The sequence below is a fragment of the Antechinus flavipes genome, chromosome 1 (assembly GCF_016432865.1).
Source record: "Antechinus flavipes isolate AdamAnt ecotype Samford, QLD, Australia chromosome 1, AdamAnt_v2, whole genome shotgun sequence".
In the NCBI taxonomy this organism is placed as follows: domain Eukaryota; kingdom Metazoa; phylum Chordata; class Mammalia; order Dasyuromorphia; family Dasyuridae; genus Antechinus; species Antechinus flavipes.
Window position 1 is genome coordinate 654009160 of NC_067398.1, and position 22491 is coordinate 654031650.

At 38.7% G+C, this 22491-nt stretch overlaps 1 protein-coding gene across 13 annotated transcripts in view; it reads left to right on the top strand.

Moving 5' to 3' along the window:
• Window positions 1-1450: 1450 nt before the first annotated feature.
• DNM2 (dynamin 2) overlaps window positions 1451-22491 on the top strand; it is a 75600-nt gene continuing 54559 nt past the window's right edge. For 3 of the 13 annotated variants that reach the window (XM_051971532.1, XM_051971528.1, XM_051971535.1), the window contains exon 1: window positions 1451-1822. In XM_051971532.1, coding sequence (XP_051827492.1) covers window positions 1662-1822 — 161 coding nt within the window. In that variant the 5' untranslated portion in view covers window positions 1451-1661. The remainder of the gene's footprint in view (window positions 1823-22491) is intronic. The other 10 variants (XR_007949523.1, XM_051971526.1, XM_051971531.1 and 7 more) reach the window with 5 other exon arrangements.

The following is a 22491-nucleotide window of genomic DNA, read 5'->3' on the forward strand; positions in this document are numbered from 1 at the left end:
GTCCGTTTTACGTAGCTCCGTTGCGTCACCGATATACGTTGTGCTGGGAATTGTAGTTTTTGTTTTTGTTTTTGTTTTTGTTTTTGCCATGACAAGCTATTCCAGGAAGGCCTACTTAAAAAAGGCAGAAGTGTGAAGAATATGATCGTTAGAAGCCAGTCAAAAGGATTCTTGGGTAAAAACGCATTCATAGATGTGTTTCTAGTATGTGACATAGGGCATGCACAAACTGATTACAAATATTTAACTAAAAGCGAACGATGGATTGTCCCTGGAATTGATGTTTCTTTTCACTATTGTTTTTAGCCAAAGACTGGATAGGCAGTCAGTTGATAAACACTTATTAATCGTGTACTATAAGCCAGGCAATGTGCTAATCGCTGGGGATACAAATACGAAAAAAAATTTGTCTTCAAAGAGTTTACAGTCTTTAAGGGGGAAGAGAGAAACAACATACAAAAAAAGGAAAATGATTTTAAAAAGGGGTGGGTTTAAAGTTGTGGAAGGAAAGGTGACCAACACTGGAGGCATGATGAAGTCCAAAGGAAAGCAATTGGGTTGGCAATTATGATTTGAAATCTTGGATATCTTCCTCTATGGAAGTTTTGGGAGGAGCTCTCCACCCCCACCTTCCGTTCAGAGGGATCCCAAAGTGCAGAGGGGCGCGTACGAAAGTAGGAAATCGATCTTGTAGGATTGGGTTGCTGAGGACATGATAACCACTTCTCAAAATGTCAGGGATCCTTGTTCAGGTATGAGTTGAACTATATATAGCTTTATCTTTAGACGTTCTAATTTGAAAATTTTGAGTCTTCACTGCTAATTAAACAGCGTTGGCAGGAAATCTCGATTCCCTCCAGCAGAGGACGCTCATTTTCTCAGGGAGCCCTTCTAAATCATGAAGAGATCGCTGTTTCGAGGAATCTAAGCTTTAACAAATAAGAGCAAAGAGCTAAGTTGATCGACAGATGTATTTCTCAATCACAGACAATATTTAGCCGGGAGACGCCGCCCCATTTCTTACTATAGTTAACTGATAGTGACTTTTTTTGGCCAATAGAATAACTCCTGTGACGTATAAACGTTTATTTGCCAATCACATTTGACTTGGTGGGTGGAGTTCGCTAACTCCACTGGTTTGCTGATCCGATAGGCAGGTAATCGTATCAATGAGAATGCGAAGATGTTTTAAAATAGGCGGAACTAGCATGCGATTTCCCGAAACACCGCCCCCGGCATTGACAACCAGGTTTTTCAACCTATTGGATCTGGGGAATAGTGACAGTTCCTTTATCCAATGAATTCTCGAGAAAGGAAAAGGGGATAGGACATTTTCTCCCTTAACATCATCAGTAAGCCCGTACCTCTACTTCATTGGCTTTTGACCGAGAGTGACAGGGCTAGCGGCCAGTAGACAGAAAGCTGAAGGGTTTAGAGAGAAGCGTCGGCTAGGAGGGCCAGCCCCGGTTGCGTATGGGGCGGGAGGTCGCTTGGGTCGGGTGTCGCCTGAGAACCGGATGAGGCGGCGACTGTGAGACGAAGTTTGGAGTCGGGAGTTGGGCTGAGTCCCGGGGGAGCAACCGCCGGCGCGCGGGGCAGGGTCGTTGGGAAGCTGGGGAGGTCTCGCGGGCCTCGAGGGGAGAGTCGCCGCCGCCGCCACCATGGGGAACCGGGGGATGGAGGAACTGATCCCGCTGGTCAACAAGCTGCAGGACGCGTTCAGCTCCATCGGGCAGAGCTGCCACCTGGACCTGCCGCAGATCGCCGTGGTGGGAGGTCAGAGCGCCGGCAAGAGCTCGGTGCTCGAGAACTTCGTCGGCCGGTGAGTCTTGGGCAGGCTGCGCCGGCGATGGAAGATGGGCGCTCCCCCTCCCCGCGGGCCCTGCTCGCTCCGCCCGGGCGCAAGCGGCTTGAGGAATGGCCCTGGACGCGCTTGGCTGCGCTGCTTGCGTAAGCCTCGGGCAGAGCCGCGGGTGGAAAAGCGCCGCTGGCGGGCGCGCGTGGACGGCGTAAAAGGGACCCGGGGATGGGCCCCGGTCTAGGCCCCTCTAACCCGAGGGGAGGGTCATCCGAGGGTCACTGGGACCCCGCGCGGCCTCCGTCCCGCGAACCGGGGGAGATCCACAACGGCGAGCGTCGCCCTCCCCCTTTGTCCCCCCGGGGGAGGACCCCGTGGCCCCGCCTGGGTGTCGGGCCGGCAGGTGCGGGGCAGACGCCTGACAGCCCGCCCTGCCCTGGGCTGCTTGGTGCCGGTCCGGAGGTGGAGGAGCGGGTCTCCGTAGATGTACAGCTGGAGGGCAGCTAGGTCAGTCACTTTACTGTAGAGGAAACCGAGGCCCAGGACTGTTAAGTGAAGTGTCAAGGTCGTTGTTATCTACCTCGGCCTTATCTGGGGGTGGTTTTGTCGGATGGAGGGGATTATCCAAACCACTGAAGTCCCGGAAAAAACAAAATCCCCACTAGCCTGCTGCTTTTGTTGCCATTGCCCCATTAGATTTGGCCAATTCGCTAGTTGTTTTTGTTTTTTTCCTTCTCTGCGGACAGCCGAGCTTGATTAGTTAGCTGTAGTTCTGATCAACTTGGCTCCTGACCCGTGAGTTTGTCAAGGGAAGGACAGTGCTGAGAGGTTAGGGATGGGGATTTTGAATGAATTGTTGGGTTGTGTCTCTTAAAGCAGATGCTATGTAGATTTGACAACTCCAGGTTCCCGGCCTCAGTTGGTGGATAGCACCGAGTCTCCACCTTCTTTACAGGAATACTTTAGAAGATAAGAGTAGTGGGGTGAGGGGGGCCTAGTTTCCAAGTAGACTTTCAATGTAGTTGAGCACAGCAGAGGTGGTTTCCCCCTCCCCCCATCCTGCCTTTCTCTTGTCAAAGAGAAGTTGGAGCCCATATGTCTTCTTTACTTCAAGAAGGAGTCTTGAGTCATGTTTAACTTCCCCTTTTGGAGAGGGTTGTCAGACTGATGGTGTGTGTATCCTCCTTCTGTACTTAACAGTGCATAGAATCTCAGTGTGGCCAGCATCTTCCTAGAGACCTACTCTGCCTACATGTCTAGTTTTACAGAGAAAGCATTGTCTGTGCCAACAGTCTAGAAACCCAAGTTAGATAATTGATAGTGTACCTTTGGATCTTTGCGGAACACTGTTATACAGTGTCTGCTAAAAGTGTTTACTCAAAGAGTAAGGGTTTTTTGTTTGTTTCTTGGATTTGGATTGTAAACCTTTCCTGATTTACAGTTTGATACTTGGTAAAATCTTGGGAGTCCTTTGTATTAGTAATTATAAGAGCTGCTTTATTTATCATTTCATCTGATCCTCAAAGCAGCCTGTGAGATATATTTTTATCATTTGTCAGGCTTATCCCACACCAATGCTGTCCCTGAAGTTTTGGTTTGCCATTTCCATCTCCAGTGGATTAGTATGATTATCCAGTGGATTAGTATGATCTCCAGTGGATTAATATGATGTCTGCTAATACAGACATCACATTAATTCATTTTAAAGATGAGGAAATAGGCAGAAAAGGTTGTGACTAGACCATTGACTCATAGCTAATAAACAAAGTAGGATTTAAACCCCACTATCTCCAGTCTCAAGTCCAGGGCACTTTTCATTATACTGTACTGTTGCTTGGCCTTTAAAAACACTCATTTAGCTGTGCTACCTTTCTCTCCTGGAAAGCTAACTAATAAAACTGATTCAGGTTTGAAAACCTGAAAGTTTAAAAATCACAATTATCCTACACTGCAGGTAAATAATATTGAGCACACTTTTAAAGAATTAAACAAACCAGTTAGTCTTATAAAAATCTTGTATTGTCTGTCACTTAAATGTCACATTTTGGCCCTGGTTTAAGAGACATCGCCATTTAATAGAGATGTGTAAAGGTGGTGACAGGAGAGTGTCTATGAATGGACTGAGTTGAGTGTTTTTCAAATTCCTTCATTAATTGGGAGAGGCTTTATGTAGTGCTGATAAAAGAGGTTCATTTCCCCTCCCTCCAAACTGAGTCTGTGTTCACTTCCTATCATTCAGTCTCCCCTCTTTTGAGGGCTCTTTGCTGCCTTAGTTGGGGCATATGCATTGATTAAACTATGAATTTCTTTTCATTTCTTCATTATTAAAGCAAAATGATTAAGCTCTCCATTTTGGTCATCTTCATATGCAGTCCTATAAATATGGTCCATTGGTATTAACTGTTTTCTAAAGTCATCACCCAGACACAATCTTTCATTCTGTTGTTCAGTCCTCTTAGTCAGATCTAACTCTTGGTGACCTCATTTGGGCTCTTCTTGGCACAGATACTAGAGTTATCTACCATTTCCTTTTCCAGCTTATTTTAGATGCAGAAAATGAGACAAACTAAGTTAAATGACTTGACCAGGGTCATCCAGCTAGGTAAATAGTTGAGGCCAGATTGAGCCTCAAGATGAAGTCTTCCTGACTTCAGGCCCAGCACTCTTGAATCTACTGCATCACCTAACTACCAGATTTCATTCAATACTGTTCGCCTGCTTCTGACTATAGCCTCCCAATAGGTCTTCACAACCTTCTTTCCCAATCAGTTACATGCTATGTCAAGCTTTTAGGCATACATCGTTACCTCTGCCCCAATAACCTTCACTAATTCCCTGTGGTCCACGGGCAAAGTTCACATTCCTTAGCCAGTCATTCAAGGTTCTCATCTGTGGTTGACCTTTTCAATCGTAGCTCATACCACTTACTCTCCTTGTGATCTAGTACAGAAAATCACCTTGGAGACTATCTAATCCAGCTTCCTTATATAGGTGACAGATTATGGGATTTGAACCCAAGTCCCCCATCTCTAGTGCCATTTCCCCACTACAACCAAACCAGACTCAGTCTGCTTCAATTGCCAACTTCCCGTGCCTTTTCACTGTTAGACCTTCCTGACTTCCCTGCTTTGCCGTTGTCACCATCCAGGTCAGATGTCATTCCAGGAATCTTTTCCTGATGTCCTTCACATCTGTTGAGTCTCACATATTTTCTCTAATGTACTCAGCACATATTATTTTATTTATTCGAAAATGGGGATGAAAGTTCCTCTGTTGAAAGTGCTTGTGTGAATCAGTGAGACATTGTTCTGTAGGGCAGCGCATTGATCTGAGTGTGGAGGCTTAGGTTTCCTCTTAACCCTTCTGCTAATAAGTTAAGTCACTTTAAACAAGTCACTAAGCCTGGGGCTCTTGTGTCCTCACCTGAAAATGAAGGGGTTAGACTAGACAATATCTGAGCTCTCTTATATCTAACACACACATACACACACATACACACACACACACACACACACACACACACGAAGGCCAAGGTGGTATTCAAAATTACTAACTAGCACAATACAGGAATACTGCTTGTTTAACCATTTAAACAATTGAAATTAAATTGATTTTTGAGACATGGACCCTCTCAAGCATAATTGGTTTTATTAAATAATTTTCTTTTAATGAAAAGCATTTACTCGATTAACTGCTTCTGGACTGACCATTCCTCTCACTTCTTTTTATTAATTATTTGCGTATTTGTTGGTTTTGGGGGGGGGGGGGCAGATCCATTAGCAACTGGTCAAGCATTTAGTAAGCACCTACTCTGCTAGGTCCAGAAGATACAAAGAAACAAAATACAGACCTTGTTCCTGTGAAGCATGTTTTCTTTAAGGGAAGACAATATTATGCACATGGACTGATTTGTCACATAATTTAGATCAGAATGTCTTAGGATCAGAAAATTGAAAATTTGAAATTTGGGGGGAATCAGAAAATGTTTTCAACTTTGTGTAGAAATTGGTGTTTAGACTGAATTTCGAAGGAAGAGAGGCATTCAAGGAGGCAGAAATGAGGAAGAACTGAATTATTAAGGAATAAAGTACAAGGAATTATAAGAAGGTCTAATTAAAACCATAGCTTTTCTGAAAGAGAGGAGTGTGTAGTAAAAAGGACAATAGGGCCAAACAAAAGAGTTTCTATTGGATCCAGTTTCATCTCTTTAACACTATGGTTATTATTTTTAAAAATTTAGCTGGAAATGAAGCTGACTTTTTGCTCTTTAATTAAAAATTGAAGTTTATCTTATGTTTCTGACAGGCTGTTATGAGAAAATGTACATAAAGATTTTTTCAGTAATGAAATGTTTTATATATATATATAAAGATTAATTTAGGATCACAGGTTTAGAAATAATTTGAGTTATTCAGTTAATTAATTATTCAGTTAATTAAATGCCTCCACCTTTACTTCGCATACCCTCCCCAACTTTATGAAGATTTTCCTCTTGTTTGAATGTCAGATTTTTCATGCCAAGGTGAAATTTTCAGAATGGTTGGTCAGAAAGGACTTTTTGAGGTGACTTAAAGTCTGTTGGCTATTTTATTACTACTTTATGACCACTAATGTTTGTCACTTCAGGTGAAGGGAGTTATTATGAGGTTCCCAGATTGTTTTGGGGAGCCAGCAGATAAGAATTCCTCCTTCTGATACAGTACTGCTAGCCTTACTAAGGTTAAATCCCTTAGGAGTCTAAAATTAGACTCTACAATAGCTTTAGGCCCACTTTCAAAAATTTATTTGATTGGTGACTGTCAGTATCACTTCTTCGTAAATGTAGATTTGGTTCTCTGACACAAGATGTGGTTCTTTTAGATGAGAGTAGAAAAGCTTCTACATAGCACTATATAGATAGATATTTTTTTAATGGGTTGGGAAGGCAACTTATCAAATAAAATCATACTTTGAATGTGATTTGCATCTGGGCTGCATGTTGAGTTGCCTAGTATTAACACGTTTGAATTCAAGTGATAAAATTATAGGCATTTCAAGTGTTTTAAAAATGGAAACATCTACTAACCCCTTCATTTATAGTGGTTCTGAAAAGCACTACTATAATTAAACCCATTTAATGTGAAAGCTTTAGAAAATGAAACCTTTACTAAGAGATATTTATAGAGTATTGCCCACAATCTTTAGAATTTTTCTATCAAATTTGCACACGAGATTAAAGACTTGACATCTCTGAGCTTCAGTTTCTTCATCTGCAAAAAGGAGATAATTGTACCTTTCCTACCTACTTCCTAGAGATGTAGTATGGTTCACATAAGATCATGTGTGAAGAGTGTTCTGCAAGCCTTAGTGTTCAGTAAACATCAGATGATAATTTTAAAAAGCTATGCTTTTTCCTATAGCATTCTCCTCCTCGGTTTTTGTTTTGTTTTGTTTTGTTTTTTGTTACTGTTGATGAGTCCACTGATACTTATCTGGGGTCAAGATTCCTGCTGGGTATCTCATTCTTGCTAAAACTTGGATTTTAGAACAAAGTGGTAGTTTGCCAGGTACGGTATTTGATGAGTAACTTACCTCCAGCTATGATCTCTTATTTGGCTTGACTTCTTGGTTACAAAAAGCTGCTGCTGTTTGAAAAAAAACCTGTCCTCAAGGCATAATGAATTTTTGTAGGGCTTTTCAAGTTGTTTACTGTGGGCCATTGGGATATGGGACTTAGTGATCTCCTTCTGGCTTGGATAATATACCTTAGGGCTATCAATCTGACCCGGGCAGTAGAGACCCTCAATTCTAAAGGGAGTTAGACTACCGGGACCAGTAACTTTCACTGGTGGTTTTTTGATTTTTTTGTTTGTTTTTGCAATACTATCAAGTTATTTGAGAATGGTTGCTGAGCTTATTGTTTGGTGAGAAATGAGATCTCTGTTTCTCTTCCCAATTGATGCTTGTGCTTGTCATGTACAATACCACTTTGCTGAACATGACTGGGCCTGTGGGCTTTTGCCTTTGATAGAAGTATTGCATGGGACAGTGAAAAGATACCTTGACTAAGGTAAAGGAGGGCCCAGATTCAAGTGCAAATCACTTAATCTTTCTTACCCAAACACTATCTAAATGTCGATATTTCTTTAAAATGAAAAGTGAAGTAAAATATAAGTTCCTCAAAAGCAGTTCACATTGTGTCTTTGTATCCCAGGCATCTAGCACCAAGTTCATTGGATTGGGCCAGTGATCTGCTGGTTTTTTTCTTTTGGCCTCTCATAGTTTCTGGGAGTATCTAAAGCCTATTAGAGTGTAGTCTCTGCCACTCCCCTGTTTACCTAGAAAGATTGGGTGGAAAGGTTAGAAATAGGTGTGGCCAGTATCCCTGCTGGAACCTAGGATTCCTAGGATTTCTTTGCATAGAAAATTCTCCCTCTGCAGACCTCTGCCACTTAACTTCTACTTAAAGACTTAGTATTGAACTGCCTTGAGCACTGAGAGAGCAAAGTGACTTCCCGGGTCACTTAACCAGTCTGTCAGAGGCAGGACTTGAATCCAAGTCTTCTTAGCTTTGAGGCTGACTCTTGTGTGTCTAATGGCTTATAAGCTATAATCAGTCAGTAGACATTCATTAAGCTCCTACTCTGGGCTGAGGAATGGGGATACAACAAAAGGCAAAGGATAGTTCCCATCCTGCAAGAGTTCACTGTTAAAATGAGGGAATCCATATATACACAGACAATTGTGATAGAATAAATTAGATATATTCACCAGAGAGAAGTCCTTGAATCAGGAGAGGCTTCTTGTAGAAGGAGGATTTTTTAGCTGGGACTTAAAGGAAGCAGAGATGAGAACATGGAAAGGCATTCCAGGCATTAGAAATAGTCAGAGATGGAATATTTTTTTCTGAAAAACATCAGGTAGGCCTGCATAGAAGAGTACATCAGCAGGTGTATGGTACAAAAAGATTGAATGGGGATGGGGAGGAACAGGTTATGAAGACATTTGGATGCCAGAGGATTTTTAATTTCATCCAGAAGATTATAGGAATGCACGGGAGTTTACTGAAAAAGGGGGTGACCTAGGCTTTGAAAGTAAGAGGAGGAGAAAGGAGGGTTTGGGGGGGAGAGGAATGAAAATTGGAATGAAAGACACTATAGGATTGAGAGACTAATTTAAATAGGGCTTTTCATCCAAGTGCAGCTATGCTGGCAAGGGTATCTAATACATGCTTTGGCAATCAATAAAAATTAAATTCCACAAACATTTATTAAGCAATAAGTTATACAAGGAAAGGAACTTGGATTCCACTAATGATAAAATAGGACATGACCTGTAAAGAAGACAGGTAAATGTTAATGGAAGAACTTACAAACACTTCCTGTTATAAAGTGAAGCCTTAAATAAGTCCAGGAAGGTAGGTGGGAATATGGTTGGGGAGAATTCTAAATGCCTTGCAGAGGATACTTTTTTTTACCTGAGGATGGTGGTCTAGCTGACATTTATATTCTAGTACCATGTAAGTCTGCCCTTGAGAAATAGGGAAGAAACTTAATTTTACGATGCTGAGCCTTAGGTTAACAAGAAACTAGTGAAAAGCTTTTGGGAAGCAAATGGCAAGCCATAAGGTTTGTTGCCAGATCCCTGGACCAGAGCAGATAAAGAGCGGCATTTTATTCCTTTCTCAGAGGAACATTGCTAAATCTGAGTAATTGAACTGCTGGTTGTGGCTTTCTTAGATTAGGACACAGTAGATATATATGTAGGAATTCCAAAAGATCAAAAGCCTCAGAAATGGATTACTTTTCTGATTTTGTGGGTACAATTAATTACGTGGCAGAATGTATGGGAAAATGACAAGCATCTTGAAGAATCTGGTTATTCCCCCTGATAAAAAGCCACTCTTGAGTTATCACCTTTGGATGTCACCTCCTAAAGGAGCCCTTCATATTCTATAGGAAGGAGAATCCTACTTCTGTGCCCCATCAGGAGATTTGTCCTCTGCTTCAGTAAAATTTTTAAGCACTCAGATCTCAGAATGGGTCCCTGAAACTAGGAAAAAATGGATCAAATTTCACATGGTTAGTAAGTAATTTGAAGTTCTTTTCTTAAGGTAAGAGGAGAAGGGCCCCAAAGATAGAGTAAAATCAAGAGACTGTCATTAAATACAAACTTGAATTTAGTCAGTATCTTAGAGTCTTTGCATGTCTATAAGTTTCAGTTTCACCACTGTTTTTCAGGAATATTTTCAGGAGGAAAAGGGACTAAATGTAGCAATTTAACTTTAAAAAATAAATTTGTTAATAGCTTTTCTTTGTTTACATTATTAATTTTCCCTACTGTATTTTTCCTCCACCCCTTTCAGACAATAATCCATTGTAACAAATTAAAAAAAAAATAATAGTTGTGTTTTTTTTTTTTTTTGTTTTTTTTTTAAAGTCTGAACCCATTTGTGCAAGGGAATTGGGGAGAGAAATCTTCTCATACTTCTTTGGGGCTAAACTTAATGGTTAAAATTCTGCACAGAATTCAGTTTTGATTGTTTTGCTGTAGTCATTGTGGACTTTTCCTTTTTTATCAGTTAATGTAAATAATGTTTCTTTGTATTCATCACTTTCTTTCACTGTTATAATAATATTTCATTACATGTGTGAACCATTTATGTAGGTGTTTCCCAGTTGATGAAGATCTACTATACCCCTAGTTTTTTTGTATTGAAAAAAGTGCATACACAAATATTTTGGTATAATTGAGGCTTTTTTTTTTTTTTTTTTTTAATCATTAACCTCCTTGGGGTAGAAGCTTAGCAGTGAAAGGATTCTCTGTTAAAGTTAAAAGATAAGATTTGAGTACATTTCTTTCTTTACATAATTCTACATTATCTGTATAGTCTAGAGCAGATCTTTGGTGGTTCATCTTTTTAGAGGGATCAGGTACCAAAGTGGTAAGATTTAAAGCTGATTTGGGGTAGCTGCTTAGATAAATAAATAATCTAGGCCCCCAAAAAAATATTCCCACTAAAGATTAAACTTTTTTTTCTTTTGGGGGGGGGGCAATAGTTTTTTTAGCCCAACTATCTTTTATACAATTTTCTGGTGTCTTTGACTTCTTGTTCAGTCATTTCTGTTGTGTCCAACTCCTTGTGAACACATTTGGGATTTTCTTGGATGGATATCGTTAGTGTTTTGCCAGTTCCTTCTCCAGATCATTTTTACAAATGAGGAAACTGAGACAAACAAGGTTAAGGGACTAGTTCAGGTCCACACGACTATTAAGGGTCTTAAGATTTGAACTCAGGAAGAAGTCTTCCTGATTCTTGGCCCTAGCATTCTTTTATTTACTGTGATCCAGGCTGCCCTATAGTCTTTGACTTAGGATCCTAAAAATGTTTGTAGAGAATTATATTTATGCAGGTGATTTACAGATCTATTTATCCAGCCCTAACTTTTCTATTAACCTCCAGTCATATCTCCATTTGTTTTTTGACCACTTATCTCTATCTCATAAATTCACTGTGTCCAAAAATGAATTCGTTATCTTTTCCCCACAAAATCCTCCCCTCTTCTGCACGTTCCTTTTACTGTTGAGGGTACCATCATTCTTCCCAATCATTCAGGCTTCAACTTGAATATTAACTTCAGCTTCTTTTTCAGTTGTATTACCCCTTTAAGCAATCTGTTGCCAATGTTGTTGATTCTGTCTTAGCAGCACCTCTCCTACATGCCTCTTTGTCTCCTAACACTGTCCCTGCTCTGATCTAGGCTCTCATTACTTCATACCCATATTCAAGAAGAATAGACTTCTGCTTGAGCTACCTGCCTCAAGTCTTCCCTCTACTCTCCATTCAGTTATCCAAACTATCTCTCTAAAGCATAAGTCTGACCTCTCCTATTCAATAAAGTCTAGTGGTTCCCCATCTTCTCCTGGATCAGATCCTCTGTTTGGCTTTTAAATTCCTTCACAAACTGGCTCCTTTTGATTTTTCCAGCCTTCTTATACCTTATTTCCTTACAGGTATTCTATGTTCTAATGACTTAGGCTTCCATATTGTTCCTTAAGTAAGATACTCCATATATATTGTGCATTTTCACAATACTGTACTCAAAATTTTCTCTCTTCCCTCCTCTTGACTTCCCTGTCACACTTCAACTGAGCTAATTGTTAAAAGTTCAGAAAGCTAAATGAAGTCTCTGAATCCTTTGCTAGATCTTCATCAGGTTATACCCACTAGCCAAGAATGGTCCCATAGGATTTTGTTCTGGGACCTCTTCTGGTCTCCCTCTATACTATTTCACTTGGTGATCTTATTAGCTCCCTTGGATTTAATTATCATCTTTGCACCCAATATCAAATCTACTTAATTTACAATGCAGTGATATTGGCCTGCCTCCTGGCTGTTTCATGAACAAGATAGTCCATCTTTCAGCTCTAAGCATTTTAGTTATTCATCTCCACCAATCTTGCCTGCTGGCTTCCTTGATTTTTTTTTTAATTTTTAAATAATAGCTCTTTGTTTTCAAAATATATACAAAGATAGTTTCCAACATTCACTCTTGTAAAATCTTGTATTCTACATTTTCCCCTCCCTTCCTTCCACCTCCTCCCTTAGATAGCAAGTAATCCAGTATATATCAAATATATACAATTCTCCTATACATATTTCCACAATTATCTTGCTGCACACGAAAAATCAGATCAAAAAAGGGGGGAAAATGAGAAAGAAAACAAAATGCAAGCAAGCAACCACAAAAAGAGTGAAAATGTTATGTTGTGATCCACACTGTCTTCTCTCTGGATACAGTTGAAAAGAGACACCTTCTTGACTGCTTTTAAGTCCCAACCAAAGCCCTGCCTTCTCTCTTGTTGTTGACCCCATTTTGAGGCTTTCTTGGCAAAGATTTGCAGTGATTTCCATTTTCTTCTTTAGTTCATTTTAACAGGTGAGAAAACTGAGGCAAAAACAGGGTTATTAAATGACTAACCTATGGTCACCCAGCCAGTATAGGCCGGATTTGAACTCACTTGTTCCTGACACCAGGCTCAGCGCTCTATCCATTATGCCATTGAGCTGCCCCAACTCCTCTTAATTCCAGTATCTTTCCTCCTCTTATTTCCTATTTCTTTTATATATAGTCTATTTACTATATTTATCAACTTGTTAAGTCAGAAACTCTTGTTTTGCCTCCTTTTGTGTCCTCAGTGCTTAGCATAGTGCCTGGCACATACTAGGTACTTGGTAAATGTTTGATGACTGATTGTAAAAGATTTGACTGTGGAAGCTGCTGATGAGGACAGAATGAAAACCTGACTGGCTTCGGGTGTGACCTCACTGTATTTACATGCCTTACAAAACGGGGTATCATTAAAATGCCTGCAACAGTGGGTGTGGTATCTTTCAGCTGATGACCTAGGAAAGGTTGGAAGTTCAGGTGGAACCTTTTTTTTCCTACTGTGTCCTTGCTAAAGCAGGTTCCCTAGCAGATTTAGTATCTCCTCTTCAAGAGAAAACAAATTAATTGATGTCTGAAACTCAAATTATAAATCTCACATTGTCAAGGCTTAGGCCTAGTTGCATGTCAGCTTCTTAGAATACCAGTTCTCCTTTTCTGAGCTGACCTGGCATGGTATAGTAGGGAAATCTGGATCTAGCTGGGGTCACAGATCTTAGGTTTGGATCCTGGCCTTTGCGGATCACTGTGTAATCTTGGGCCTTTCTGGACCTTAATTTCCTTACCTCTCAGAGAGGGAGATGAGATTAGATAATCTAGTCCCTTTCAGCCATCAGCTCATCAGCCACAGCTGATCTTGTGATTCTGGTGAGTTTTTCACTGTTTTCTAAACCCTAATCCAAAATACTGACTTTGCCACCTGCACTGGCCTTTGCTGATCACTGTGTAATCTTGGGCCTTTCTGGACTTTAATTTCCTTACCTCTCAGAGAGGGAGATGAGATTAGATAATCTAGTCCCTTTCAGCCATCAGCTTATCAGCCACAGCTGATCTTGTGATTCTGGTGAGTTTTTCACTGTTTTCTAAACCCTAATCCAAAACACTGACTTTGCCACCTGCACCTATTTTTATGCCCTTTCCCCACCTGCCTTTTTGTTTCCTGAATTTAGTAATTGTTCCAGCTGAGCTCTTCACTGCCTCCTTGATGTTGGCATCCATATTGCAGACCCCAGAGGCCGCTAGATGGTACAATCGATAGAGAGCACTGGCCTGGAGTCAGGAGAACCCAAGTTCAAATCAACCTTAGATACTTAACATTTATTAGCCGTATAACCTTAGGCAAATTATTTCATCCCATTTGTCTCACCAAAACAAACAAACATGTTGGCCCTACTTCCATCTTCCTTTTTTACTATTACCTCTCCTCCAGACATTAAGTACACTTTCTAAAGTTGAGTTATAAGGAGGGAAAGGACCTACACATTTAGAAATAATACACTTGAGAGTACTAAATTGTAAGGTTTCTCTCAGACTAAATGTCTTCCTAAGATATATTCTTCTTTCATTTCCCCAAGCCTGACTCTACAAATCATGATTCCAAACTAGAAATAAAGGTGGTTTTGTTTGGTAACTTAAACATGATAAGCACTTAAATGCATCTTGATTTATTACTAGAGAACTCCAATTTTAGAATTCTATTTACCACTTGGAATTAATCCTACTTATTGGTTCTGAAATCCCAACTAATTCTCAAAGTTTCTTGATGAAACAGTGAATTGGATGCTGAACTTTGGAGTTAGGAAGACCTGAGTTCCAATTAGTTTTCAGACACTTACTAGTGCTGTGATCTTGGAAAAGTTATTTAACCTCTTTTTCTTTTTCTCCTTTGAAAAATGGCAGTAACAATTACATCTGCCTTCTTGGGTTGTTTCAAGTATCAGATGAGATGATAATTATAACAAACACAATTTTGTGTTAACATTCTACTTCAGCAAATAGAAAAGTCACTCAATAACTCTTCAATTCCTTCTCTGACCATGTCCCTTGGTGAAATCAAAGGAGGACACTTTAATGGATATCTTAATTACTTCTGAAGAGAAGACCACTGCCTCTCACTAGATCATGGCATTTGGATACAATGAGCTAATATATGTATAGAGCTTTGCAAATAGAAGAATAAAATGTCAAGTCTCCTTAAAAATATGAAGTATTTTCTTTAGCTTTAAATACTTTCTACATTTTTGCCTTTAGGAAAATAATGTATAAGATCAAAAACAAAAACTTGTTCCTAAGGAAAATTTATTAAAAATGTAAAATAAATGTGGACTATGACAAGATAAACCCTTATATAACTTGCATTTCTATATAGCATTAACAAAACACAAGAAGCAATAATAGAAAGGGAAATCCCTTCCTAAGTAACTCTAAAATAATATCTGGGGATGAATCTAATTTGGCTTTTTGAGGTTTTTATTGTTTTTAATTTACTTTAAACTTAAGTAGAAAATAAGAAAAGAAAGAAAAACATTGCCATGTGCACAGCAAAACATGAGGGCATTCAAAAATAAAGCAAATTTCCATTTCAAGACAACCTATATAATAAATACTATACATCATATTCAAAACTATCTTTGCTTCCTTATGGGTTTTCTTTTGTTCTCTGCCCCTTTTTGGCTTATAAAGCTCTCACAAGCTGGCCCTATCTCATCTTCTTACACCTATTCTTCCCTGTACCCTTCATGAATTCTTTGATCCAGTGACTTTGGTATCCTTGCTTCCTCAAATGACCTGACTACATCTCCTGTTTTCACTGACTGCTCCCATACTAGAAATTGTGGCATTTCCTTGATCAAGATTCCTCAGATTGTCTTGGGGTAAAGATATTTTGGGGGTAGGGAGTGAGCGGCATAAAACAATGACATCTCTCTAAGCTATAAGCTTGGATTTAGAATAATATTAAATTAATGAAAATTGTTCCTAGCAGATATATGCCTAAGCCACAAAATACGATATTTATGTTTTTTTTTTCTTCAACAAAATCCTAAATCTTAAAGCACTATATAGATGATAGCTGATGTTGTCATTCTGGCAAGACAGGTTTTGGGTGCCCAGAGGAAATCCCTTTTATATAAGAAACAAACAGGTAAACAGGAATGTTTTATTATAGAAATCTGCACAATTCACAGAGAGGACTCCCTAGAATTAACTGAAGTCTTTCCTCAATTATATTTCATTGATCTTTTTAGAGTATATTTTTTGCATTTTTTCCTGCAAAAAAGGAAATTTATCATAACTGCCATCTATGTAGTACTTTAAAGCTCACTCAGTGCTTGGCATTTATTCTTATGTATTGAAGCCAATCTTAACTATGAGATAAGTCTCCTTTGTGGACATTGGCCCTTTTATAGATGAGTACACTGAAGGATAGGGAAGTTAAAAGACTCATTCACAGTCACACAAATAACAAATGACAATTAATGGGTGAAGAGGAAGAATATTAAATTATGAATTTAACAAACACCAACAAAAACAAATATACAAAAAAAGAATCAAACCTTTAAGTCAGATCCTCACAACTGCTCTGTATGTCCCTTTCTGTTCCTAGAACAGTTCTGCCACCTTTGGGTTCTTGTTTTGACTTTTTTTATGGTATGATAAAATGTCAAGCTCTGTGAACCAAGGATTACTTTAAATGGAAGGCCCAAAGTTCATATAATTTAGGCCTCACAGATCACTAGATTCAGTTGCACCCTACTCCCACTTTACAGATGAGGAAACTGAGGCCCAGAGAAGGAAAGTGACAAGGCTGAAAGCCCCCCCCAAAAGAAAAAAAAGGATAGGGACCAGGAGAGAGGAAAGGCACTTAGTATGTGCCAGAAATTGTGCTGAGCATTTTATAGATATTATCTCATTTGATTCTCACAACAGCTCTGAGAAATGGATATTAATATCTGTGTTATATAGGTGAGGAAACTGGCCCCTGATCACACAACTAGTTCAATGGCTGAGGCCATATTAGAACTCCAGTCTTCCTGACTCTGCCCCTGGCCAGATTAAGGGAGCTGTCTGAGGTGAAATGCTCTGGGTATGGCCCTAGTTCAGCAATAGTCAGTTTTCAAGCCAAATGATTTCACAAGGGACAAGGTTCTAGAAGAAAAGAGATCCCTACATTAGTCACACAAAGGCTTGGGTGTCTAGGAGCAAAGCACCACACAGCTAGCCAGACCACTTTGTGCCATTAGAGGAAGTGGGGAGAGGCTACTCTAGCACCAGGCCAGCTTTCGGAAGCCTTTGGGATAAAAGTCAAGCCTCAGCTGAAACTTGGCTACATTTTGAAGCATTGTGGCCTATTGAAAAATACATTAACTATCGTGGCAGACCACCTGGGTTCAGATATCTATTTGATCTTAGGCACATCACTTAACCTCTCTGGCCTCAGTTTCTTCCTCTGTAAGAATGGGGGGGGGGGGGTAACATTCTAAGGGATTTGGCCTAGATGGCTTCTCGGGCCTCTTCCCATGATCTTATGGGGGAGGAAGCCATCTATCTTTGACGGTAAAAGGTTAGAGATGTTTGGACATTTGTTATTGGTTTAAAATGTCATCATTCAGAATAGTTTGAAAGTGGGGAAATAGATGTCCTGAAATATCTGTTTGGAAGATGATCCTGAGCCATTACTCAGTAGGCGGAAAAGGTGGGGGATGACATCCATTGTCAGCAAACTTAGGCTCCCACTTCCTCCTCTGCACTCACTTCCTCTTCTTACTTGGGCTCTCTTATCTGAATAGTGACTCCATAGATTCAGGAAAGGCTCGTTGGGGTTCTCATTCCTCCTGGGTGTGGTCTGAAGGGCCTGAACATATAAGAGCTTGGCTTCTAACTTAACTGGGCTGTGATCTTGAGATCACAGAATTCAGCAATTGGGACAAACTTCAGCCACCATCTAGCCCAGTCCCAAAACAAAAGGAGTCCTCATTATAACCCACCAATAAATTATCCTGCCTCTTCCTGAAGAGACATCTAAGGAGAAGGAACACATCACCTCTTAAGGCAACTTTCCACTTTGGATCAGCTTTGACTCTTAGGAAGTTTTCATTTAAATTTTTTCTTTGCAACTTCCACCCTTTGTTCTTGATCTTCCCTCTAGGGTCAGAAAGAATAAGTACAATCCTACCTCCATCTGACAGCTCTTCTGTTAGCATAGTTGGAGTCCTCTCTTTTTCCAAGCTAAATAATGCAGATTTCTTTCAACTAGTCTTCATATGACATCACTATTCTGGTTGCCCTCCTATAGGCTGTCTATATCAATGTCTTTTTTTTTTTTTTTAATCTTAATACCTAGAACTGATATAATTTTGAGGAAAGCAGAATAGGGTGAAACTGTAACCTTTTTTTATTTCTGGAAGCTGTACTATCTATGTAGCCCAAGCTCAAATGAGTTCTTTTGACTGCTATATCATGCTATTTATTCATTGAGCTTGCAGTCCACCAAAACCACAGATCTTTTTCAGACAAACTGCTATCTAATCATGGTTTTTCTGCCTCATATATCAACTTCACTTTTTTTTGGGGGGGGGGTATCTAGCTGCAAGTGCTTATCTTTATTCCTAATGAATGTCATCTTAATAGATTTAGCATGGTGCTTGAATCTGTCAGGATCCTTTTAGATTTGGGGGAGGAGAAGGATTCTTGCTGGTCTTCCTCATTTTTCTCAAAGCTCTGCTTCTGATTCTGAAGAAGTATCCTTCTCCCAAATGCCCAAGTAATTGATAAAAATGCCAAATGCAGACTACCTAAAGTACTACATTGGATACTTTCTGCCACCTTGGCATTAAAATATTACCACCTATTTTTTGAGTCTACCTGTTGAACTAGTTTCAGATCCAGTTGCATTATTGTCTAATCATATCTCTCCATCTTCTCCACAGGAATATTTTGAAATCTGTCGCCTAAATCTTAAAGATCACACTATTAAAAATTAAAAGAGAAGCAGATTATATCCTCACAGTTATGGTTAAGAGATGTATTCTTTGTTAAACAAGAGATAAAGACTATTTCAAAAGATAAAAATATAATTGATTATGAAACTTAAAGGTAGAAGCAAAATTAATGCACTCAGCATAAGAAGAGAAATGGTCAAATGGGGGAAAATATTTGTATCAAATTTCTCTGATAAGGGTTTGCTATATAAGATGTAAATAATTTGTGTGTGCACATATATATCTAACATGTGCATGTGTGTATATGTGTGTATATATGTGTGTGTGTGTATGTATGCATATAAACATTCCCCCAATAAGTGGTAAAGGATATGAACAAACAGTTCTCAAATTAATTGCAAACTATTACCTCATGAAAAATTTTCTAACTAATAAGAGAAATGCAAATCAAAACAAACCTGAGATTTCATTTCACACTCTGCAAATTCCCAAAGATAACAAAAGCTAGGAGGAATATTGTAGTATTGTAGAGTTTGTGAGAATATAGGCCCACTAGTGAATTAGTGCAATTATTTTGGAAAGCAGTTTGGATTTATGCAAATAAAATTACTAAAATATCTTTTGACTTAACTTTATTCTCAATTTCATTATTAGAATTTTGCCTTAAAGAGATCAATGATAAGAAGGAAATTCCTATATACAGCAAAATATTTAAAGCAGTACTTTTTGTGATAGAAAAGAATTGGAAACAAACTAGATGCCCATTGATTAGGGAGTGCCTATATTACTATATCTCAACAAATGTTGTATGTGGCAAATACAGAGAAGCGTGGAAAAGATCTCCATGAATTGATGCTGAGTAAGTAAACAGAACCAAGGACAGAATATACCTAGTGATGATAAAATGTAAATAGCCACCACCAAAAAAATCTAAAGTAAATGTTGCAAAAACTTAAAGAACAAGTATAAAATTCGAAAGAAGTGAGTAGTCCATAAGAATCTACATTGTGTGTATCTTCAGAATTTTTCAATGTCTTGGTCTGTTATACTGATTTGTGGGGGTTTTGTCGTTTCTGTTTTGTTTTTTTTTTTCTTTAAAAATTTGTATTTGTTACGGGACTGGCTTTCTGGGAGGGGAAAGGGAAAAGATACTGGAGAAATCTAGTTTTCTAAAAAAAAAAAAAAAAACAAACAAACAAAACTAATTTTTAAAGAAAGAATACTGTGCAATACTTTGTCAAATATTCTTCTAAAATAAGTTATATCTGCAACATCTTCCTTATCTATTTGTTTAGTAGTTCTGTTGGAAAAAAAAAGTCAGTGAGGTTAGTCAGGCATGACCTGTTCTGGTTGAAGCCAGCTGGCTCTTTGTAATGACCTCTTCCCTCTCTAGATATTTGCCAACTAGTTCTTTAATAATCACTTAGAGAGTTTTCACAGAAATTGAAAGCAAGCTTGTACAATTTGGAAAATTTTTCTTTCCTTTTTTTGGGGGAGCAGGGGGTTTGTTTTGAAAACTGGATCTCCTTCCTTACCTTGGATGTCAACTATATAGGATTTTATTCTGTGATTTCCAGTGTAAAGGATACTGTCCTTTAACTGGAAAACAGAAACAAATTAGCATTTAAACTCGTTTCTCTCTGGTCAACTAGCCTCCTTTTTCTCTATATAGCTTTAAAAAACAAAAGCCACATCTTTTTTATTTTTCACAGCTTCCTTCAGCAGTTTCAGTACAGCCTGACCTTTCCTATTAATGGATACCACTTTTACAAGAAAATTCCATAATCATATGGCTGGGGTTCTGAGCTTCTGTGCATCTCTTTTTAATATCTAAGATAATGGTAGTCTTGCCTATTGTAGAGTTGGGAAGGAAGAGGGAGGAGGATAAATGAAAATTTAGAATGTAACCAAAAAAAATTTAATTAAAAAATTTAAAAAATACATAAGTTGGCAGATATATATATATCTACATTGGCCTCTTCAGGCCTGATTTTCTTCTTGATTGGAATTGTTTCATCTCTTTAGGATTTTATTCTTGAATATCCCTCTCATGCTTCCTGGACTGCCTTTGGTTTTACCTGAAGCATTTGATTCCCTTGGTTTCCTCTTACTCTTTCCTCTAAACTAGTGAAGGTTGTTTTCCCAAAGTCTTTGGTTCATGTCAGACTGTGCCCAGTTCTCCTCTTAACAGATTCTAGAATGGATTCATTTGCCTCCCCTTCCCCAGGTTCCCATTATTCCCAACCCAGCACCCAGTTTTTCTCAGTAAGAATTGGATTCAGAATAGAATTTCTCCTGGTAGTTCCTCTCACCTTTGAAAGATGAAATTATAACTTAGACAAGTCAGGAAGTTACTAGTTGTTTAGCTTTTGGCAGAAACAGGTTCAATGGATGTCTGGATCTTGGTAGTACAATGGATAAAGTGCTGGACCAGGAGTTAGGAAAACTCAAGTGCCTGTCTTCCCATCTCTGTAAAATGAAGATAATAATAGCACTTACCTCCCAAGATGGTTGAAGAACAAAGAAAAAAATTCCACACAAATCTTAATTGCTAGTTATTATTATCATTATTTTTATTTTGTTTGAATAATTGAAATTCTATGTCAGTTATATCATGCTTTTGTGACAGGGTTGTGATCTGTTTCTCAAACTTAACCTAATTTTATTTCCTCTTTCTCACTTCTAGTTTGTTCTTCCTTTAACTTTCACCCAAATATTTAATGTCATACTTCTTTCTAGTTGCTGGATTTCCTCACATGATTTTACCTTCATAATGTACAGTGCTTCTCCCTCCCCATATTCCCATTTTACTTGTTTCTTTGAAATAAAGCATATCCATCCAAATTCATGCTTTTAGATCATAAGTTTCATTCCACCAAGCCTCAATGGTTTCCAAGAGTTTACTTTTGCCTCCTTTTTGTTATTTTCTCTTGATATATAAACTTAGGGTTTTCTGTATAATTACATTAGTTTCAATACTAATTTTGGGGGGAAATTTTTTCTCTTCTGAATTTTTGTATGTCTCAGCTGCTGTTTTTTTTTTTTTTTTTTTTTTTTCCTTTGTGGCTTCTGTGTTATCTGACTTGAGATTAGCATATATAGGCATTTTTTTTCTCTCTTCCATCCTTTTTAGCTTAAAGTCTTCTTTATTTGGTTTGTAAGACATTTGGCAAATATGTTTTTGCTAACTTTTGTTAGATGTATTCTATCTCTGATTAGAAAACTGTCATCCTGCTTGCCATCTGGGGGAGGGGGTGGAGGGAGGGAGGGGAAAAATTGGAACAGAAGTGAGTGAGAAGAGAAGGATAATATTGTAAAAAATAACCCTGGCATGGGTTCTGTCAATAAAAAGTTATTTAAAAAAAAAAAAAGAAAGAAAAAGAAAACTGTCATCCTTATATTATAGACTCTAATCCAGAAATTCAAATCCCACTTCCAGTTACCACCATGAGAGCCAGCTGTTAACTTCTCAAATTAGTTTACACAACTAATGCCTCCATGACTTTATTACTGTTGGCAGAACTTTTTCATACTTCTTTCTGGAACTGTCATTGGTACTCATGTCATTATCTCTTTGATAAATCTTGGGAAATTCTCATTGTGTCTTGGATACCCCAGGAATATAATCGATTTCTCTGCTGTTATCAGAAAAAGTACCTCACTGCCCTAAGCAGGGAATCACCAGTTTACTATTCTCTTCTTACCACTCTGATGTTTACTGGATGATCATGACTCTATAACATTTCTTTGAAGGAAAGGTTAACTTCTTCCTCAGAGCGACTTCAAATATGCTTGTTTTTAGCATTTAGAAAAGGTACTTACTGAG